Source organism: Cynocephalus volans, chromosome 4 (assembly GCF_027409185.1).
Source record: "Cynocephalus volans isolate mCynVol1 chromosome 4, mCynVol1.pri, whole genome shotgun sequence".
In the NCBI taxonomy this organism is placed as follows: Eukaryota; Metazoa; Chordata; class Mammalia; order Dermoptera; family Cynocephalidae; genus Cynocephalus; species Cynocephalus volans.
Genome location: NC_084463.1, coordinates 129,886,679 through 129,909,649, shown reverse-complemented (window position 1 = coordinate 129,909,649; position 22,971 = coordinate 129,886,679). Strand labels below are relative to the sequence as shown.

Here is a 22,971-nt window from a genome sequence, read left to right as displayed (position 1 = left end):
GTCCACTTCTCCATGCCCCAGGTTTCTGGGTGCGCTGTGAGGCACTGGTGCAGTGAGCCCAGTTATGGGATGGGGGTCCAGTCCCCACTCCATACCCTGGGTCCCAGGGTGGGCTCCGAGGTACTGGCATGGTGAGCCTGGTTGTGGGAGGGGGGTCCAGTCCCCTTCTCCATGCCCCAGGTCCCTAGGTGGACCCCAAGGCACTGACATGGTGAGCCTGGTTGTGGGAGGGGGTTCTCATCCTCGGCTCCATACCCCTGGTCCCCGGGTGGACCCTGAGGCACTGGTGCAGTGAGCCTGGTTGTGGGAGGGGGGTCCGGTCCCCTTCTCCATGTCTCAGGTTCCCAGGTGGGCCCCGAGGAGCTGGCGTGGGGTGCCTGGTTGTGGGAGGGGAGTCCAGTCCCATTCTCCGTGCCCTGGGTCCCTGGATGGGCCCTGAGGCATTGGGGGTGTGTCTTGATGTGGGAGTGGGGTCCAATCCTCAGGTTCCTGGGTGGGGCCCCAAGGCACTGGCGGTATGAGTGGTTGTGGGTGCGAGTCCTGCCCCTGGCCTCATGTCCCCTGGTGGGCCCCAAGGCATTGGTGGTGTGCCTGGGCTGGAACTAATTTTTTGTCCTTTACTTACTTCTAACATGGGGGAAATTCCTGTGGGAACCAGTACTTGAGCTGTGTGGTTGAGGTAAATTGCTGCTTTGCTGTTTCCGTAGGGAAGATATTTTGTGCAGCTCTGGATTTAATGGTTGACCTTATAGGTACTTCCGGCTCTGATACTCAGTGCACCTGGGTTGTGTAGAAACTCTGATCTGGGCCTGAGTTTTTTCATTAAACTGCACCCCGTGCAATTCTGCATTCCTGACCAGTCTCCTCTGAGTGGTCCTGCACTGATTGGGGGTGGATTGGCTGTCCTTGCTATGTCCCAGTGTTCTCCTGGTGGGCCTGTCCCACTCACTGCCCAGGCTCCAAACACTTCCCTTGGGACAGACGCTGCACCAGTCCCCTGCGTTGACTCACTGGCCTCTGAATGTCTCCACTTTTCCAGCTGTTCTGGCTCCTCGCTCCTGCGTGGGTCCATGGGAACCCTATTTGTGGTCTTGCTGTCCTGGGGGCCACCAAAGTCCTCTTCTCTTCCACCTCCAAGTAACTCCATATAAAGGGCACAGCTGTGGATTCTACCGGCTCCTGCTCCATGTGCTCCAGCATTAAAGCAGCTACGGGCAGAAACGCTGAGAGCAGTTTTCTGTTTCTCTCATTGTGGTTTCTCCTGCCTTCATGAGTTCCATAGGTCTCTCCTCCTCTTCACCTGAGCTCCAGCGGCCCCAGCTTGTCTGATGCTACATTTTTATTGTTGTAAATTTGTTGATTTGTGGGAGAGAGTGATGCTGGGGACCGTTTATTCCACCATCTTGACCGGAACCCAAACTTGGGTATCTTTCTGTGCCTGATTTATTTCACTTATAGTGTCTTCCAGGCTCATCCATGTTGTTGCAACTGATAGGATTTCATTCTTTTTATGATTATATAGTATTTCATTGTGTGTACATACCACATTTTCTTTATCCATACATTTGTCGACAGGAACCTCAGTTGATTCCATGTCTTGGCTCTCTCAGCAGCATTTCTGCTGACATGATTCTAAATCATCTTACGTTAGAAAGTCACTGTAAGATTTCCCCATTCTTAAGTATACTCATTTGGAGGTTATCACATGTTTGAGAACTGGGATGATTTAAGGAGGGACAGCCATAAAGCAAGAGGCTAGAACATAAATCTAGAAGGAACCTTTTTGATTGCTGGGTTCTAGGTAAAGATGTCTGGTAAAAATGGTAAGAAACAAAGTGAAAAAGAAACTCTGGAAGCACTAGCCTCTACACTGATGCTCCTGGATAAAAAAGCCTTTCGAACATAGAGCTTGGGGGGGATCTTTTCATTTTCTCACCAGGTTACAGAAACAGGCCCTACCCACGTGAACCGCATCTAGCTCTACCTTTCTCCACACACTCTGCATACCTGCCACACAGGTGTCTTTATGTTCCTTAAATGGGCCATATATAGTCTTGCTTCAGAGCCTTTCCATTTGTTCTTTTCTGTGCCTGGAATGCTTTCCCTCTAGATGCTCACATGACTCTCTCCTTCTCATTTTCTAGGTCTCAGCTCAAACATCAACTCTCAGATGAGCTTTCTCTGACTCCATTGCTAAAGCAGACCCCACCTCATCTCAGCCAATTTCCAACACAATATCCTGTGATGGACCTTATCTTGTTTATTTATTCATTTACTTGTCTATTATTTCCCTTCTCACTAGACTGTAGGCTCCCTGGACCCTGAGAACTTACCTGTTTTGTTCATCACTGTATCCCTAGCACTTACAAGTCTGTGCCTATCATAGAGTAGATGTTCAATAAATATCGGTTAAAGAAAGGAATAACTAACTAATGAATGATTAGTTCTGTAAGGAATGAACAAATGAATGAATTAATAAATCAAGACGGATTTTAAAATGATAGGCCTAAAATTTTACTATATTCCATTTGCCAGTAAGCTCAAGAGCTGATAAATAAACTCCAAGTAAGAAAATTGAATATCTGGATTTTGGGGGGAATCTTGTTTGTACCTGCTAACTTTATTAAAATTAGGAATGACACTTTTTCTTTTTTTCCTCAAAGAAATGGAGTTGGTGGGAAAGGTATATTTTTATTTATAACACTAGATGGCACTGTTGTTTTTTAACTGATAGGAAGATTTTGACTCGAGTGAGGCAGTCTTTATCCACCAGTTTCATATCCACACGTAATACTAATGTTACATTTGAAAAGTGTACAGTCAGCTCTGCTAACACAGGAATTGTCCCTGAAGATTTCGGTAATTTGATAATGCTTTCAGTTACATCGAATTATCACAAGCACCTTGGCGATCACAGTCTGCCCCAGAGAATTTTATTTGCACGTATGCATGTTTAGAGTGCTGAAATGTGCTTGCTGCTTTGCCTATTTGCCTTGCCTTCAGCCAAGCAGTCCTTATATGGCTTTATGATCCCACTGAAGGTAAATGTGTGCCCGGAACTTGATATATACAGATCAGTATGGTGGCTACTGCTCCTGTTCACATCTTTGCCTTAATATGAAGCCAGAGGCTGGCTTAATTATTCAAAGTATATCTATTTACCCGTAAGTGTTTTAGTCTATTATTCTCTATCAAAAGCTGGCACATATGTGCAGATGTTATTTGAGTCTCTCTAGATTTCTCTATTGAGAGAAAAAGTTAATTAAAATTTGTTAACATTGTCTAATGAGTAAACTTTATGAAACCCAGTAATCTAGGCTGTACTGTTCCAGACAGAATTATGACCCACTTATGGATAGGCAGAGGAGTCTCATTAAATGTTCGTTATAAATTTCTCTTGATCATTTTTGAAATATAATACATGGCCCCATTTTTTCCAAGTAAGTATAACAAAGATGAATGCTGCTTATTATGTGATTGAGTGATTTTATTTGTAGACTTACAGTAAAAGATCTAAATTATGTATGAGTAAGAAGTGGATTTCAGATGTTAGGCACACTTATGGAAATATGATATATAGATCCACCAATATCCTGAAGGATATGGTGACACTTTATCTCTGACAAAATTCTGTGAGCACTAATCAAATTCTTAGGCTTGTGTTTGTTTCCGAACCTTGACAGAGATTCACATGCAAGAGCCCATCTCCGCATGGAGGCTTGTCACAAACTTCTCAGGTATGCCTGGCAGGAAACTTTGCATGACCTTGACAAGGATGACAGTCTTCCAAAGAAAATGGAAGAAGAGCTCTTTGAAAATGTGGAACCCCAGAAGAAATACAGGTATAAAGTAGCAAAGGATTCCTGTTAGAGAGTTTTGCCTGATCTTAGATTCTCTCCCATTGGGACAAACATATTCCTGAGAGTTTTCTCTGCTGTTGGCTGCTGCTTACATCGACGTGCACATTTTTGTCTTAAAGTATTTGCAAGTATTAGTGGGCAGGGCCTCTCCTCTGTAGTTTATCTTGTGCAGTGTAATGTAATTTCTTGTTCACTGGTGTGTCTTTACTACCAAATGATAAGCTCATCCTCCTTTACCTCCTGAGAACTTAGCACAGAGCCTGTATATTTGTTGAATAAATATGTGAGCAAACTTACGAATAAGCATATAAGATGCCCTGATGTCTTTAAGAAATTAGTAAAATGCAATTTCTTTCTTTTTAATTTTATTTTTTCTGATCAATGTCCAATGAAATGACAGAAATCCTTAGTACTTTGTATTTTTCCATAATCATTAGACATTTGCTTAACATTACAGCAGTTATTGGAATATGTGAATTAAAGATTTTGGCACTTCACCATTTAGCCTTAGACCATGCACATAGTAGGGGCGTGATGAATGTTTGTAGATTAATTTAATTGCCAATGCATTGTGATATTTAACATGTTTAATAAGTCTGCTTAATGCCTCAAGGTTCTTAGGTAAGAGAATCCTTTAAATTAATTCATTAGTGTAACATTATTTTCTTTTATAATATTCTATGAATTGTTAGAGGAGACTGAAAAATTTGGAGAATGGTATTCTACTTGCCATGGATACTATAGATAGACAATAGAAACAATCATAATTGGAACAGAACTCTTTTATTTCTCTCTGTTTCGATTCTACATGCTCACTCTCCTTTTCTTCTTTTTTGAATTTCACTTTTTCCCTTTTACTAAATTACTTCTTCAACTGAATTTCTATTCTCTTTGCTGATGAATTTCTCAAATGTTCTCCTGGATAAACATTTATTTCTGTTACCAAATAAACTTAGAATTCTACTTCTGTGTCAGTTTAGAAGTGCAATGCTAATAGCATTGCTGTTTTCCTGGTGATATAGTTTACCATGGCAAGTTAACAAGGTTCACAGTGGGCCTATCACCAGTGGAACTTACAATCTCCAGCACAAGTGCATGAAACATTTTTCTGCCACTAATGGAATTTTCTATACCTTAGCTGTTCACCAAAGCATAGTAAATTGCAGAAGCTCTGCCATCAGCAATTTGAATACAGAGATGGACAAATTATAAGCCATGCTGCTCCTCAGCTAGTCTTGGGGGTACAAGGTCCCCACCTCTGTTCAGGCACGGAAGTGCTTTTGGTGGAGAAGAAATCTGATGGTAGTCATCAACGCTGGATACACAAAGAAGACAGCAGGTAAACCCATGATACTTGGGGGTGAATATATCAAAAGGTGAATAGGAGCCGATAAAGTTTGGCATGATCCTCACAGAGCAAGCTGAAGAAGAGAAAGACAGTGAAATTAAATGTAAATTCTAGTTAATCTACACACAATTTATCTGCAATTGGATTCACATGAAATGTGTTCAATCTGATCTACTGGGTATATAATTTGACCCGGCCATTGGGCTCAAGAGTGGACTTTCATCTGACCTTGTTTTTATGATATGAGGCAATCAAGTAAGAATTATAAAAAATACCCAATTTTTACAATTTTTGGTACTTTTTATTTGCTTAATCCCCACCCCTTCCCATACATACTTCTTCCCTCCTTCATAAAATAACCAACGGATGTGGCTTGCACTCACACAGCAAAAACAAATTCTTACCTTAGGAAATGTGTCAGCATAATTTAACGTCTGGCCTTAGATCCAGATTCAAACCAACTGCTGTCAAAAGGTTGTTTTGAGACGATCAAGAGAAATCTAAAACAGTTCGGCTATTCAGTGATACGAGGAAATCTTATTAATTTTGTTGGGTGTACTAATGTTTTAATGGTTATGTTAAAAAAATGGATACATATTGTAGTATTTACAGATAAAAGATATTTCAGATTTGCTTTAAAATATTCTAGCAAAAATAAAAATGTAAAAGTTGAGGGGAAAGAATGAAACAAAAATGGCAGAATGTTGTTAGGCCCATGATGATTTATTACACGTTTCTCTTGGTGTTTGTACGTGTTTGAACATATCTTTAATCTAACAAAAAACCTTCTTTTTTAGATTGGTTTGCTTCAAATTCTACCAGTAGTATTATATGGTAGGACTCCAGGGACCTCTTCAATCTCTTGAAATGTATGTTGTGCATCTGTGCAAAATTTTTTTTCTGGGAAAGAGCTATGATTTTCACTAGTTCTCAAAAAGTTTGCAGTGCAAAAGGCTTATGAATCAGTGCTTTGAGGGAGATTGCATAGGCTTCAGCAGGCAGCAGCAGCAGTTCCAGCATGCGCAGGAGAGGAGCTGGCCTCACTCTGCTCACTGTCTGAGATGAGCAACGCTGCCAGAAAGGAACACTCACTGGGTTTGTTTTAGGGAAGGCTAGAAAACCAACTATGCTGAGAAGCCTGGTGAATGTGTTCCTTTGCCCCATTCACCTGGGCTAAGCTGTGTTTGCAATGTGGAGCTAGGACAGCAGACTTTTGTTCCTGCGAATCATTTGCTATATGGGACCAGAATTCGTTCATTCAGTTGCAAAGGGTTATTGAAGGCAATGTTTTAGGGGCTGGTGCTTCTGCAAAGAAGAAACAAATACAAATCTTTGCCCTTACAGAGCTGACATCTTAATAATACCCCATCTTCATATTATGTTTATCAATGCATCTTACTGCCTTGGCTTTCTGTATTATAGCAGAGGTCCCTGCTTAAGCCTAAAACAGCATGGCTGATGAATTCGGGTAGACATGCATGAGATGTGATCCTAAGAGATGTGATCACAAGAGATGTGATCCTAACGCAAGAGAAAGCCAAGCATGACGACTTTGACCTGGGAATACTTGGTCACTAGAAGAAAGTGCTAGTTCTGAGTCCTGCTCAGTGTCTGTCAGTGGTTTCGTCTTTCATTCTGAGGGCTGCAGAGAGAGCAGGAAGAGGGAAGTAAAAACAGAAAGAGAAGTTTGTCTAAAACTCTCTGAGATGTTGGGCCATGAACAGCACTGCTTTGGAAATCTAACCATGTGTAATGCAAAAGAGGAGAAGGACGGTCTCTTTGAATCTCCTTCCACTTTCCTGATCACTCTGCAACTTTGTCATCTTGGGGCCCTTCCTTGTCAAGCCACAGAAGAGAGGGGCAGTTGGTGGGAGGGAGATTGTGGTATTGATTGATTCCTCCTTGGGAATTGCAGAGTCCAGAGAGAAATGGTGGAGCAGCAGGGGGCCCAGTGGAACAGGATTTGCTCAAGAGCATGAGTCACCCTCTAGGGACTCCCAGACACACCTGTGCTGGAGAAGCATTACAGAATTCCTGTTGATTAGGTGTAGGCACTACTCAGAGCACTATACTTGTACGTCCCATGGCAGAAGTGTGTTTGCTTAGTGACTGTAATTCTGAGCTTTCTTCCACATTTTCCCTTGGCATATTGCTTTCTTATCTTTCATGTAATTGGAAATTGAAACCTAATAAGCTGGTGGGGCCTGGAGAACCTTGGGTTACACTATGTAGCAGAAGCCTGTAGAAAAATTCATTTATGTTAACCACATGTTTTTACCCTCCATATTTTGCCCAGTCAGTAAGTTAACATTTAGGGAGGCAACTGCCCACCCAGAATTTGTATAAATGGACTGTAGAGTAGCTCACTGCCAACATAAGGGAGGGTACCAAGTGACTATCACTATGCAGAGAATTTTCTGCCATTAGTCCTTCCATTCAGTCCTTTGGGTCTTGACTTACATTTTAATTTTGGTCTTCTATTTAAAATAGAAAATAAATGGGAAATCTGATATGTTGAGCAATTATCAGCAAAACCTCCTGAGGGATATTATAAGTGTGAGAACAAGACTTTGCTGGGATAGTACATAGAGTAGCTAGAAGTGCCAGAAATGAATGAGGAGCAGTAAGAAGGTCACAGGAGGGTGCCAGGGACACACCCACTTGGTTTCTAGCCACACAGAAGATGGTCTGGGTAAACTTTTGAGATAATCTGGCATCTTTCTCCTATTTTTAACTGTAGTACCACCTGAACTAATTATTTGGTCTTTGAAGGGATATATGAGAAAGTTCTCAGGGACAAAAATCTTCTCAATAGGATTCAAAATTATAGAGGAGAAAATACAGTGTCATGGAATTTGGAGTTGAGAGAGATCTTTAAAATTTTTGAGTCTTTGTCACTTGATGAAGAAACAAGGTGAACTGAGGGTCAGGGAGATGAAGTGACTTGTATGCATTCGTTCCATGGGTTAATGGAAGAGGCAGCGGTATCATGCTGGATATTGCTAAGATGCAGAGGAAATTCCTACCTTGCTGTTTGGCACATAGGGGACTATATGTAGAAGTCTATAAGCTCAAGCTTTCTGCAGAATGTAAGCACTTTTCCATTATGAGCAAGTACCAGTCAACAATACTGTTCAAAAAGGAAAAGAAAAAGCAGCAGTTTAATGGCTGAGCGTGGCACAACAAAGCGTGGGAGAAGTCGCTACATCATTCTAGGCATCGAAAGCATAGAGATAGCCAGACAGCTGGTCTTGGCACCTCAGTAGGTCGTTGCAGGAAATATACAATCTTTCATTTATTTGAATACTATTATTGAATGCCAGTAAAAATACAAGATGCAAATGACACAACATGCTGGGGCCACAGAGATGAACAATATAGAGTACCAGTTCTTTCATGGTACAGTCTTGATCAATTCTAAAAATATATTTCATAAAATCAGATATCCACCTTGGGTTTAAAATGGTACTTCGTTAACTAACAATAGAAGGAGGAAATACATTGTAAGATTAATAGTGATTATCTTGTAATAGTAGTACGAATGATTTTTAAAATTCTGTTATAATTTTTACCATATTTTCTAGTACTTTGTAAATTCTTTACAATGAAGATACATTATTTTATGTTCAGGAATTTGAATTAGATATCTGGAATTTTTTAAGTCTTGAAAGGAAAAATACATTATTTTTATGACAGATCCCCTCCCACTTTCTCCCCTTCTCTGCACTCCCACATCATTAAATTTTACATTCAGGAGTTATATTTCCACAGCAGGAAAGCTACTGCTGGTCTGTAATGTAACTGTGCTAGCAAAAGTAAAGAATTGACTTTTCTTTACAGATAAGAGCCTTGAATGTTTGGTTTATTTTTGCTTTTAAGTGATGCAAGGAAAATAATTTGAAGGTTTCAGCTCAATAACTTTCATTTTGTTTTTTCAGTGAAGCAGACTTTACTTAAGATCACTTAAAAACATCCAACATATATCTTGGGCTTTTAGGGAAAGGTCCTTTGGAAAAAAATACTTTCAGGAAAAGCTATAATACATCACAGCCATTACTAATAGTGGCTAATATTAAATGTTATGTACTATACAATTTTCTATGCATTATCTCTTCTAATTCCCATATTTTGCTCCATTATCCCATTTTACAGATGAGGAAACTGAGGTAGACTTGTTAAGAAAATCCATGCAGTTAGCTGAGATGTGGACCCAGGATTCAAACCCAGGCAGTGTGGCTCCAGAATCCACTTAATCACTTTCACTGCCTCTTGTAATAGCAAAATGGGCAAGGAGGGTGTATCAGTCTGGGTATCATCTGGAGATAGAAACCACACAGTGGTTTAAACAGGGGAAGATGAATGTAGTGAGTTATGAAACTATGATAAGAAATTATTATATATATAGTATTGTTTTGGATATTGAAACCTATTTGTTCTGATAACCTGGTGAGGCCTGGAGTACGAAGGGTTACACTCTGTAGCAGAAACCTGTAGAGGATTTCATTTATGTTAACCACGTCTTTTTATTCTCCATATTTTGCCCAGGTAGTAACTAGAGTGTAAATATATATGTGTATGTATTTATACTAGGGCTGAGGGAGGGTACCCAAGAAAGGGCAAACTTGGAATTGGGGGCCCTCCCCAAGGCTGGGGTTCAGACCTTATTGGAAAAGGTACAGTTCCAGCCCACTGGATGGCAGAGAAGTTTTGCTGCTGTGCCTGGCCAGACAGAGCTGGTCTGTGGTTGCTGGGCAAGCAGGAAGCAACCCTCTGCAACATATGTGGGGGTGCAACTGGTTGCTGGGCACACCGGCATAAAAGGAAATAGGGGTGCTAGGACAGCAGGGACCCTGAAGCCCGTGGTGTTCATGTTGAAGGGGCAGAGAGCAGGCGATCACCAGGCAGGCCAGGGCTGAGAGGGTGCTGAGGTATCATGCATTCTTGGCAGGTGGTTCGTGCGCAGCATCACTGGATATCCTCATTCCCATCGTCAGGCCCCGTGCAGCAGCCAGGAAGAGCAGGAGATCCCATTCTTCCTGGCATGTTCTTCCAGCACTCTCTACTGAGAAAGCTTAATATCACTCTTACCATACGGGAGAAACACTTAAAGTAGTCACATCCACTGTCACAGAACATGTTTGAAGCTGAGAGGCAACACATTGATAAGTGACACAGAGGGAGATCTAATCTGGTCATGCTTCTTTGTAATGTGACTAATCCTGTTTTTCCAAGGACCTTTCACCTGGCGAGTAACCCAGACTTTGTACTGGCCGTGTCTATGACCAGGGCTAGAGATGAAGTCTGTGGCTATCCAGTTATTGTTCAGGTAAGATATGTATAAACTAAAGAGTTATTATGGATGGCCCTTTAATTAAATTTAAGTAAAACTTTATGCTTCCTTGTGGGGAGAAAAAAATAGCTGTCATTGGTGAAATATTTATGATAGTCTGCCTAGATTTCAAATTGAAAATGTTCATGTACCTCTTAATTTAGTTAAACCCAACAGATGGTGATTGTGGGCTTGCTGCATGTTGGGCACTATGCTAGTTACTGAAATCAAATGTAATGGCAAGCAGAAATAGTCCCAACAGCATTCCCAGAGTTTACAGTCTCAGTGGTGGGTGGAGTCAGGTGAATCGCTGTTAGATACACCTAAATTCAATCATTGGGACCATAGGCAAGGCCCCCCTCATCTGGCAACCGAAGGGAGAGAACCTGGTTAGGGAGGTTTTCCTGGGGGACATTGAGGTCATCATTGTTAATTCTACTGAGCCACCATTTGAAATACATGTTTAATACACTTTTGTAAATGCTTATAGCAGCTAAACAATTTTTGGAGACTCCAGTGAAGTCCCGCTTTATTTGAGTTTTGGACAAAGACCTAGGAAGTTCTTTCTTCATGTTTGCCTGTCATTCTTCCTTACTTACAACTAAAAACACTCCTAAATGAATTTATGTTTTTGTTTGCTAAGAAGAGAGAAAGTTTAGGAGTGTTCCTCATCTGCATTTCCTTTCTGTATTGTCCATAGTATTTTCTACTTTTGTCTTCAGGAAACATTTTATTGTGTTTTTAATAGCAACAGGGCAACTTGCAGCCCCTGAATCCAAAACTGGGACATAGCAAGCTGGACAAATATCAAAGCCTAATTAAGTCTTCAATCCTGATGATAAATATGGACTAAAAATTTATTCTGGGAGACACAGTATATATAACATTACATTCTTCTCTGTAAGATGCCTCTTTGGCACAGACCACAGTGAGATAAAACCTCATACAGACACAAATTTAGTATCTTCATCAGTTTCATAAAATTATAGATATGGATGTTTTCCCCTAAGGTTTCCATTTTATAAGAAATAAATTTGATCCTAAGGTAATTTCGATTACCTTTCAAGATTTTTTCTTTACTGATGTTTCATTTTTATTTATTGAAGCAATCAGCTTGTGAGAAAATATTAAACTTTATGTAAAATAATAAAAATGAGGCACGTTAGGTTAATGCTACTAGACCCTTTCCTGTTTCTTGGAAATACAGTCTTTGGTTTTTCAGATCTCTGAGAGAGGCTTTATTGTCTGACCATTTAATCAATTCTTGAGACTTATTTATTTACTTTTTTACTATTAATCTCTTTTGGTAAAGTAGGTGTTATTAATTATAAAGCTCCTTGAGATATTGTAATATGTTTAGTTAGAACCAATCTAGTACTTTAGTTTAAGTTCTGTTAAATTAAAACTATTTCTTTACTTATACTTGATCCAAGTTTTATAATTAGAATAATTGTTTCTATTACATATTTAACTGAATGTACTTACTTAAAAAAAATAAGCCTCCTCGTTAGTCAGTGAAATAAGAAGTCAGATATCAGCGAGGTACTGTTTTTCATTTATTAAATTGGTGTTTTGGGGGGTATTGCCTATTTTCTGGCAAGAGTGTGAGGAAAATGGGTTGTTTCATATACAGCTGGTGGAGTGTAAAGTAAACGAATCTCTCTAGGAAGCATTTTGATGTAATACATCATAATCTTTTAAAATGATCATATTATATTAACAACTCTACTCCTAGAAATTTGTCTTGAAGAAATTATCATGGATTTACACTTTGAGGGGTCTTCAAAAAGTTCATAGAAAGATTCATATTCTTTTCATTTTATTTTTCCACAAACCTTTTGAAATACTCTCCTATTGTTCATTGCTGTTTTGTTTATTATAGGAAAATTTTGAGAAACAACCTATATATTTAACTATTGGAGATTAGTAAAATAAAATATCCCTAAGATGAAATGATATTCATCCTTAAAAGATGTTAGAAAAAGGCTCATGGAATATTTTTAAATAAGAAAAAAATAATGCAATCACCAGATTGTATGTATTTTATGATTCTATTTTTGTAAGTTAAAGAGTACATATTTATAAATTTAAAAAAGATTGTGTATATAATCACCAAAATATCCATAGCAGTTATCACTGTATGGGGGGGCTATGAGTAATTATCTACACTTTCTGGATTTATACAGTGAAAAAGATGGCTGCTATAATCATCTCATAAACTCACCTGTTATTTGACACTACATTTTGTCTCTTTTTTCAGAAATATAAGCCATACAACAATGGAACTGCCAATCAAAAGTGGCGTTACATAGAAAATATGAAAGCATTTATGGCTTTTTATAGCTCTTCCCTGGATAAGGAAATCACATCCGCAAATTATGCTGGTGTTTGTACATCGTCTGTGATTAAAGAAGAAAACATTGATCAACCAGTAAGTGGTTCCTTCCAAAGATAAAAGAGAAATAGGGTAAAAAGTGGTACTTTAAAAAAGCAAGAATTTTTTTTTCTAGAAAACCTTATGTTCATACAAGTAGGACACTAATTTTTTAATGAAATAATGTAACTCTGTGATTCTGATTAGGAAAGAATGAAGGAAAATTGTAAGGAACAAAACAAATTAAATAACCTATCTGAATGTACTTTAAAATTTTATTATGGAAAATTGCATACATATTCCAAAGTAGAGAGACTAGTAGAATGAATCTTCATTTACCTATCATTTGAGTTCAACTATTTTCAATATTTCGCCACATTTGCCAACCTCAGACAGTATATCATTTTACCTCTAAATTAAGCACACACTTGAAAAATTTTGAACATCTTCTGACATAATCATAATGCCGTTATCACAACTAACAAAATTAACAATAATTCTTTGGCTATTTAATACCCTATTCTTAATCAAATTTCCCAGGTTGTCCTAAAAATTCTTTTTATGATTTGTTGGTTTTATTCAAGATTCAAATAAGGTCCCCAGGTGACATTTGTTTGCATAATCTAGGTCCACTGTCATATAGAATGCCACTTATTTGGATTTGTTTGTCTGCTTCCTTGTGACATCCTTTGACTTGTCTCTCTAACCCCCATAATTCCTGTAAATGAAACTGAGCACTAGAATTGTAACTAGATTTATGTTTAACATTTTTTTGGCCAGAATTTTCAGGTTTTTTGCATTTTTCATGTACATGAGCAATGTCTGGATTTTCCATTTTCAGTGATAATAGTTATCAGAGGGTTCAGGTGATGACAACCTGATTTCATATTTAAAAATTCCTCAATGACTTTTTATCTAATGTCACCCTTTTCTTTCGAAAGGCTCAATTTTGTCTAATTCTATAGTTTTCTCCTACATTTATTAGCCAAACTTTTAATATAAGAAGAAATGTACTTCATCAAGTAGTTATTTGACTACCCAAAGGTATGATTTGTAGGGGAAAGTAGGAAAGATGCTTAATTCTTTCTATCCCTCTCACTTATCTATTGCAGTGTAACAAACAAGCTAAAAACTCAGTGGCTTAAACCAACAATCATGTTTTGCTTTGTGGGCCAGCAATTTGGACTGGGCTCAGCTGGGAAGTTCTGCTGGTCTTGCCCAGGGTCACTTATGTGGCTGTGGTCATTGGTGGTTCTTCAGTAGTTTGGTGGTTCTATGGGGACTGGTTGGTCAAAGACAGCCTCCTTCCCGTGTCTGGTGGTTGGCAAGCTGTTAGTTGGGGTGTTGGTTCTCCAACCACATGGCTTCTCAAGCAGACTAGCTCAAGTTGTTCACATTGTGGTCTCAGGGTTTCAGTTGTAGCCAAAAGAGAACAAGATCTAGTGTGCAAGCACTTCTTACACATCTGCTCGCATCACATTTGCTGATGATACATTGGTCAAAGAAAGTCACATGGCCTTGCCCAGATTCAAGGAATGGAGAAAGAAGAAAGAAACTATACTTGACTGGAGGAGTAGCAAAAGTCTCATTTCAAAAGGGCATGCGCATAAGGATGGGACGGTTTTATTTTGTCCATCATTGCATATAACCTGCCACACTTTCTAACAGCCTATTTTAAGAGTTATAAATTGGTGCTAATTTGCTTCCAACGGTCTCCAGTAAGTTTTGGTTTTGTTTTCATTGGCTTGGGTTCTTTATTGTTTGTTTGTTTTTACTTATATTGTTAGCATCATTATGAACTCATGGGATTTTACAAATTCAAACATATTCAAAGTGTTTCCATTGTCATTCTTTTTGTTACTTTCAAATTGTCCCACTTAGGGCCAGTGTGGACCTTCGTGTTGGTTCCTGTGCCTTTTTGACATGATTCCTTCACTCTGGGATGGCTTATTTTCTTTCTGGGCACAAGATATCTCTTTCTTATCTTGTATATATCTTGCCCCAAATTTGGAACTGACCATTTCTCCAAGAAACAATGGTCTGGACACATGTTATGTTCATTGGTGTTGAATTGTCATTACAGAGTCTGAAAGTACTTTTTAAAAAATATAGTTATTAGGGAGAAAAATAATACATTTATGTTGAGGTTTAAAATTTAGCATTTGGAGATGAGAAAAGTACTTTATTTATATTGTAAAAGGTTCTACAGAAATGCTATCATAATAGATGCACCTTTGTAAAAGCATCATTGCCTCCCATTTTAGGGATACTATTATCTCTCACCTGGTGGAAAAAGAAAAATGATGCTGTGCTTGGCTTGTGGACGATCCATGAGAGCAGAGAAGGGACTGAAACAGTTGCTTCCAGGGGTTCCATTCCTCTGTGCTTCTGGCTTCAAGACCCAGAAGCCCTTCTCACGAGGGCCTTTCAAGATCATCAGTGTGGCCGAGGTGTGTAATGATCTGAGCTCTGCTAATGCACGTGCGGTAACGGTTTGGACACTTTGATGCACTCATTATCTGCCTTCCACTCAAGTTCATCTCCACTCATCCAATTCATCTTCCTCAGATGCAACTTTACCATTCTACCTGCATTGATTTCTTTTTCCCCAATGTAATTTAAAATACATTGTCTGTTAATAGTTCGATACACCCTTTAAAGTTAATTGGGCACTTCTGGAGCTTTAATCATCTACTGACACCTTTCACTGTACCCCGTGTTGCTTTTAGGTGAGAAAGTAACTGCTAATCTTTACTTAGTGGAGCAGCTTTTTTGCCTGTATCCACAGGGTAAAACTCCTTTTTGCTTGTATGAAACATTTCAGGGGGAATTTGACATGTTGTTAATGACTATTTGGGTTGTGTGCCTGAGTTCACACATCCATGTCTACTACTAGTTAGAGCTCATGGAGAAAAATACTCTTTAAAATGGCACCATTTAAAAAATGCTCCCCTTCAAGTTTAGAAGTGAAAAGAACTAAGAGAACTTATAGATCTGAATAGAAAGAAGAGATTCCTAAAAGGTGGGGAACCTTCCAAAACTGGTGTACCCTTCAGGGCTAGTCCATCCCATTCCCAGGTCACCTACTCTCTCCCCTTTTCCTGACATTGGGCGGGGGGTCACATTAGGGTAGCAACAGATTACGAAAATCATCAACTGAAATAATAACTCTGAAGGAGAAAGGAAGTCAGTCTTCTGGGAGGCCTGAAGGCACTTGGCTTTGCTTTAGAGATAGTGGGATAGTTTTAAGGACGTTGTGAGGGGCTAATTGGAAAGAGTCCCCAATGTTAGAATATCTCAGACAGAGCTTTTCCCTCCGGAAAGCATCCTAGGTAGGGATGAAAAGGGAAAGCTGAAGAGTGATGTTCCTCACCCTCATTACCAAGTAGTTAAGGCTGCACTCATCTCCTTCCCCACTCATCAACATCTTCCACCATGGGATGGCGTCATTCTAAAGTTAAAAACTAAGAGAAGGTCTGTAATGTTAGTGGCCCGTTTCTTCAACCCCTGGCTCTCTCTGGCCCTGGCATTCTTCTTCCCCATTTCCTGTCACAGGAGAAAACCAACAAAACAAAACAACACAAACAACAACAACAAAAAACCACCCAAAACAAAAGAAGACCAGAAACACAAACCAGATGCCTAAATTCACCGAGTAACTAGTGACAGAGTTGGAAAGAGAACTGAGGAATTCTGAACCAATGTCCTTCTCATTACAGCATTCAATATCTATAGTACGTGAAGCACGCACTGCAAAATTTAGATGCCCACACATGCACACACACACATTTTTAAAATTAAGAGACTGAAGTATATCAAAATAACAAAACTAAAAGAAAAAACTTGGAGTAAATGTACAATTATTATTATTATTATTATTATTATTATTATTATTATTATTTTAAATCAGGCTGATTTATCGTCTTATGAGGCTGAAAAAACTCTAAGTTATTACAAAGAACGCCTACTGTCTTTACGGATGAAGACCTGTACACAAGCTGCACCTCACAGTGGTATGGTAACTACGCACCAGAAGGCAGTGAAAATAATTGCATACAGAAATGGGGATGGATATCATAATGGGAAGTTAATTGTGGCCAGAACATTCCCCATGGTAAGTGGCTCTCACTTCAGTGCTGCTTGTGTCCTCAGAAGTAATGATGATGGTGATTCTTCTGACAAGAAAAAGTGGAATTGAGGGATAAATATCCCTGGCCAGAATCACCAATTTAAGCTGATAAGATCACAATCTCTGTCTTCTTAAAGACATTCTTTTTTATTGTATTTCTTTGGACATAGACTTAGAAAAATGAGAAACCAGAATATGGCTTTTAGACTGGCTCCAGAGCAAAGATATAAAAGAATGGAGAAAACAAACTTACCAGGTTTTCTTCATTCTCATGATAGACAGAATGCCTTTTTCTGTCTTGCCATGCCAGCTTCAAGTTGTATGTCATCTGAATAATCTAAGAGATGTCACCTCATTTATAATCTGGTGCATCTGAGTGCTTAGTTGTTGATAGGGTTTCCATTTCCTTTCCAGATTGGAGATGCGAGGGTTATGTTAGGAGGGTCTGTCTTGAAGGTTGCTCTCCATAGTTAGAGGGTAGGATGAGACCCCAGAAGCCCAAACCCAGCCTTTTCTTTTCATTGCTTGATGATTATCTTGTCTATACGTTCTGGCCAATATTTTTAACAACATATTTTGTAAGTTATGTTAAATATGATATGGAGTTATCCAGCAGACTTCTTTGCAAATATACACACACATCCATTCACTTGCCTTTTTGGTTGAAAACAAATGGAATTAGTTTGAAGTCACTAACAAATGGAATTTGGTTAAAGTCACTAACAAATGGAATTTAGTTAAAGTCACTAACAGAAGTTAGTGACTTTAAGATTCACAGCTGGCTTTTAAGGTCTTGGGCAAAATTATTAACCTTTTTAGACTATTTTCCCATCTGCAAAATGGAAGTAATAAAACACGTCAGTTCTCGGTTTGAAAGTTAACTATTCATTTATTTTAAGGCAGTTCATCAATATGAAGTATTACAACACTTTTGTACCTTATAAAGCAACAAAATTGAAAGTGGATTTCTAGGTAGAACATTTCTTAGAAACTACTCTGATGCTAGGATGTATTAACATACATCAGCTGCTGTGTTAGATTTTTGGTGCTGGAAATTTTTACAGCTGGAATGGACTAATGTTAGATTAGGTAGGACAATCTAATATAAAAAAATTGTCTCTGACTAAAGGTCAAGATCAGTAGTTATTCAGCTATCTATGTTTTCAAATTATTTTCTCAGATTTCTCAAATGACAAGCTCTTCATGATTATTCCCAATGTTATCACTATTTCGTGTCAGTTCCTTACAGCTGTGTTATCTAGCTTCTTACAGAATGCACGAAACAACTTGGGCTTGCCAGAGCAGCCTCCAAATTATATACCAAAGACGGAACCACAATCCTTACCTTGCGTGATTTGGTTTTATGGGCTGTAGATGAATCCTTTATCCGGAACGACTCTGCGAAACAAAAGAAAGATGCAGCTTCTGCTGGAACAGAAGAGATAACTACTAAAAGCATGGAAGGTTGGCTATATCCTGTAGAAATCAGCTCATTCTATGCATGTCTGATCATGAAAAAGTTAAATGTGATTCTTTAACTCAGTCACCCCTTCTAGAATTTCAAAATCACAGGAAGCTACTTTCGTAAATGATTTCAAGAGTATCAGTGAGATTCTCATGTTATTCTTATGTTACAAAATAACAAGAAAAATAAAAAAGTAATGTAAATTTTGATTTCAGCACAGAAAAAGTAAGTAAATTTCATATAATTAATTAAAAATGTTTGATAGTTTAGTTGCTTTATGAATCATAAGCATCTTTTGTTCTCAAACTCAGAACCCAAACCAAATGGAGACTACTTAAGAAATTGGGATTAGATCAGGGCATCTCTTTCTAATAGAAGAAGACAAGGTGTCTTCTCTTTACTTCTGCCTTTCAAATCTCCTTCTTTGCCCCGCCCATCTCCACTGCTTCTATAAATTTCCAGAAGCTACATTCAATACCCCTTGTCCTACTTCATTTTCTGTTGCTATAGCAAAATATTTGAGACTGGGTAATTTATAAAGAAAGGAAGTTTATTTGACTCATAATTCTGGAGGCTGGAAAGTCCAAGTGGAAGCTTCTGGCAAAGGCTTTCGTATTGAGTCATAACGTGGCCGGAAAGCAGAAAGGCAAGTTAGTGCATGAAAGAGACTGCAAGTGTGAGCAGAGCTCACTTTTACAGCAACCAGCCTTCAAGAACTAACTCACTCCTGCAATAATGGCATTAATCCATTCATGAGGGCTCCAGTCTCATGACCCAATCACCTCTTAAAGGTGCCACCTCTTAATATTATTATACTGGCAGTTAAGTTTCCAACACATGAACTTTTGGGGGACACGTTCAAACCATGCCACTGTAATTATCTGCTTACATTTTTATGGTTTCTCATTAGACTATTTACAACTTGAAGGCAGGGACTGTGTCCCAAACAAGAATTTGGTAAATGAAAGCAAATCTTGCTAGTTGTGATTCAGTGGGATTTTCCCAGTATGAGGTTTTCCATTATTATGGTATTGAGAAGAATGGTTTAGAGGTTAAGAACTTGGGTTTTGGAGCCAGAATACCAGGGTTCAAATCCTGGCTTTGTCACTTGCTAGTTGAATAACCTTGAATAGTCGTATAACCATTCTGTACCTCAATTTCCTCATTTGTAAAATGAGGATAACAGTAGTCACTTCATGGAGTTTTTATGAGGACTAAGTGAACATATATAAATACACACACACACACACACACACACACACATAATTATATGTTACTTAACAACAGGGATATGTTCTGAGGAATGTGTTATCAGGCAATTTTGTCATTGTGTGAACATCATAGAATGTATTTACACAAATCTAGATGGTATAGCCTACTACACACCAAGGCTACATGGTATAGCCTATTGCTCCGACCACTGGCCATTGCTGATGGAAACATTGTTAGGTGGCGCATATAGTATGACTGTGTGTGTGTGTGTGTGTGTGTGTGTGTGTGTGTGTGTGTGTGTGTGTGTGTGTATAGTTGTCCCTTGGTATCCATGGGGGATTGGTTCCAGACCTCCCATAGATACCAAAATCCATGGGTTCTCAAGTCTCTTATATAAAGTGGTGCCCTATGCACATCCTTCCAAATACTTTTAATCATGTCTACATTACTTATAATACCCAATACAATGTAAATGCTATGTAAATAGTTGTTATACTCTATTTTTATGTTTTTGTAATTGTTGTATTGTTATTATTATTATTTTTTTGATCTGTGATTGGTTGAATTGGCAGATGTGAAACTTGCTGATATGGAGAACTAACTGTGTGTGTGTGTATACATACACACACATATATATGTATATATTCAATTGAATATTGTCTTAGCCTGTTTTGTGCTGCTATAACAGAATACTCCAGACTGGGTAATTTATAAAGAACAGAAATTTGTTTCTCACAGTTCTGGAGGCTGGGAAGTCCAAGATCAAGGTGCTGGCAGGTTCACTTGTCTGGTGAGGGCTGCATCCTCCAGAGGGGAAGAACATTGTGTCCTCACATGGAGGAAGGTGGAAGGACAAGAGAGTCAAACACTGTGTAAAGCCTCTTTTATAAAGGCCTTAGTCCCATTCACAAGGGGAAGGACCCTCATGTCCTGATCACCTCTTAAAGGCCCCATGTCTTAATGCCATTAGATTGGTCATTAAGTTTCAATGCTTGAATTTTGGAGGGCATGCATTCAAACCACAGGAAAATATACATTCACTTGAATATATGTATTTAATATCTATATTGAATATATTCATTTGATCCTCATATATATGAATATATATTCATAAGAATGTACAATTTAGAACAGTTCCTGGTTGATGTTTACCAAACATTCAATGAATATTAGTTATCATTATTGTGTATGGGCTATTATTTGTTTTGTTTTCTAATGAGTTTTAAAAAATAATTATGTGAACATTTAATGCCTAGCTGATCACTAAAGCATATAGTTCTGCCTCTATCTGGCATATAGAATGTCTGATCTCTGGGTTCTGTAAGATTATAATTTCAAACACTCTCCTTTCAAATTCTTATTTAAAACTTGGTTGGAAGTAATGTTATTCATGCAGGACTATCAAAGGATATTCTTTTGATACCATCCCTTCCCCCCATATTCCAAAAGTTATACTTGAATCATGCAGGGCCATTAGCGGGATGCCCCTTTTATGGAATTGTGGTTTAGTGTATGCGATAAATTTGTATTGAGGAACTTTAAAGAAGCAGCTGTCAGTCAGAATTCAGCATACTGCTTACTATGCAGCCAGTGGTTAAGAGCATAGGCTCTGGAGAGAGATGGCCTTGGCCTGGATTCTAATCCTGGCTCTGCTGCCACCCAGCTGTGTCACTAAAGTTCAGTCACCTTATCTGTAAAAGAAGAATGGTAATAGGACATAACCTCAGAATGTTGTTTTGAGAATCACATGAAACAGTGTATGTAAAGGTCTTAGTAAGATGCCCAGCACGTAGTAAGTTCTCCTTATATGCTAATTTCTATTACAGGATACTATTAGCTATATCACGAATAATCTTTACATGAGGACACTCAAATGAATTTCTCTCAGATCTTAGGAAAAGGGAAAGTTCATCTTTTGAGGAATCTACTTCTAGATGTGAGCCATATGAATCTGGAAATTGTGTTTTTCTCTATGTTTTGGCCACTAGGATGCTCAGAGCCCAAATTGTGCTTTATCTCTAGCAAATAAAAAGGGAGTGGTATTTATTTCCATTTAATAATAAACATAATATCTAGCATTTATTGGATGCTTGCCAAAGTAAATAAGCCAAACACTATTTCTTTTAAGCACTTCACTTTTTTCTTTTAATCTTTCCAACAGCAGAATGAGATCGATATTATCATCCATTTAAAATATGAGGACACTGAGGATTTAGTCTATTCCTATACTCCTTTTCCCCTTTACTTCGTTTTCTTATCTCTTTGTTCTTCCTATTTGAGAGTAGGCATTTTGGTCACCCACTTCAATTTTTTTCAGAACTAGGTGATGTGTAAGGAAGGAATTAAAACATATATTTGCAATCACAGTAGTTTAAATTCTTTGGTTGCATATGAAGTTTTTGACCAAATTTATGTATTGGCCACTGGTGTTGGAATCACATACTTAAATTAAGTTATTAATAAAAGATGAAATATTTTGAATAAACAATTGAATTTGGAATGCAAATCTATTTATTATTCATTGATCAATGGTAAATATGTCATTTGTTTCCCAGAAAACCTGAGAATGAAAGTGAAAAACAAATTAGTTCCAAAGTCTGTGACATCTGATAGTTTGGATGGTATAGAAAACTCTTTACTCACCCCTATCCTCAGAAAACCTACCGCTGTGTGGGTATCTTGTGGTGAACCATTTCTATCTCCAAATGGTAAGTTTTTTGTTTTCACTTTCTTTCAAGCAAGAATATGAAGGGAGACAGAAATGAATTTTATGTCGTCATAAGCAAATGAATTAAATGTGTATAATGTCAACATAATAACATCACATTTATGCAAAGAACAGCAAGTTCATCAATTAATATGTGCACAAGGATAGCCATGCTTCCATATTTGCACAATTGCCTGTTTTTTCTTACTGAGGGATGGAGTATTCTGCATGGAAAAATCTCTAATTTAATTGACAAAGAGGTCCTTGGTCTATAAGACTGAGAATAATGGTATACATTAGAAAATAACAAATGAGTTTAATTCACACTGAGGACGACCTGTCTGCACATTTTCATTTTTAAGAATTGCACCCTTTAGGCAGTAGGTGGATGTTTAAAAAATGAATGATTCCAAGCCAGGCTTTCATCACCTCCAAATAGTTTGTGGAAGTAGAAAATGAAATATGGCTATTGCATATGGTAAATCTATATAATAAAATAGCACTGTTCTCTTTTTTTCTCCCTCCATTTCATAAAGAAATGCCTTCA

General features: G+C 38.3%; 1 protein-coding gene across 1 annotated transcript in view; it reads left to right on the top strand.

The window, feature by feature from the left end:
- DCDC1 (doublecortin domain containing 1) overlaps window positions 1-22,971 on the top strand; it is a 451,490-nt gene that overhangs the window by 409,204 nt on the left and 19,315 nt on the right. Inside the window, exons 25-32 of the mRNA XM_063095688.1 lie at window positions 3,684-3,842; window positions 4,999-5,199; window positions 10,441-10,534; window positions 12,798-12,968; window positions 15,176-15,361; window positions 16,822-17,025; window positions 18,303-18,504; window positions 22,273-22,425. Of these exons, the coding sequence (XP_062951758.1) occupies window positions 3,684-3,842; window positions 4,999-5,199; window positions 10,441-10,534; window positions 12,798-12,968; window positions 15,176-15,361; window positions 16,822-17,025; window positions 18,303-18,504; window positions 22,273-22,425 (1,370 nt within the window). The remainder of the gene's footprint in view (window positions 1-3,683; window positions 3,843-4,998; window positions 5,200-10,440; window positions 10,535-12,797; window positions 12,969-15,175; window positions 15,362-16,821; window positions 17,026-18,302; window positions 18,505-22,272; window positions 22,426-22,971) is intronic.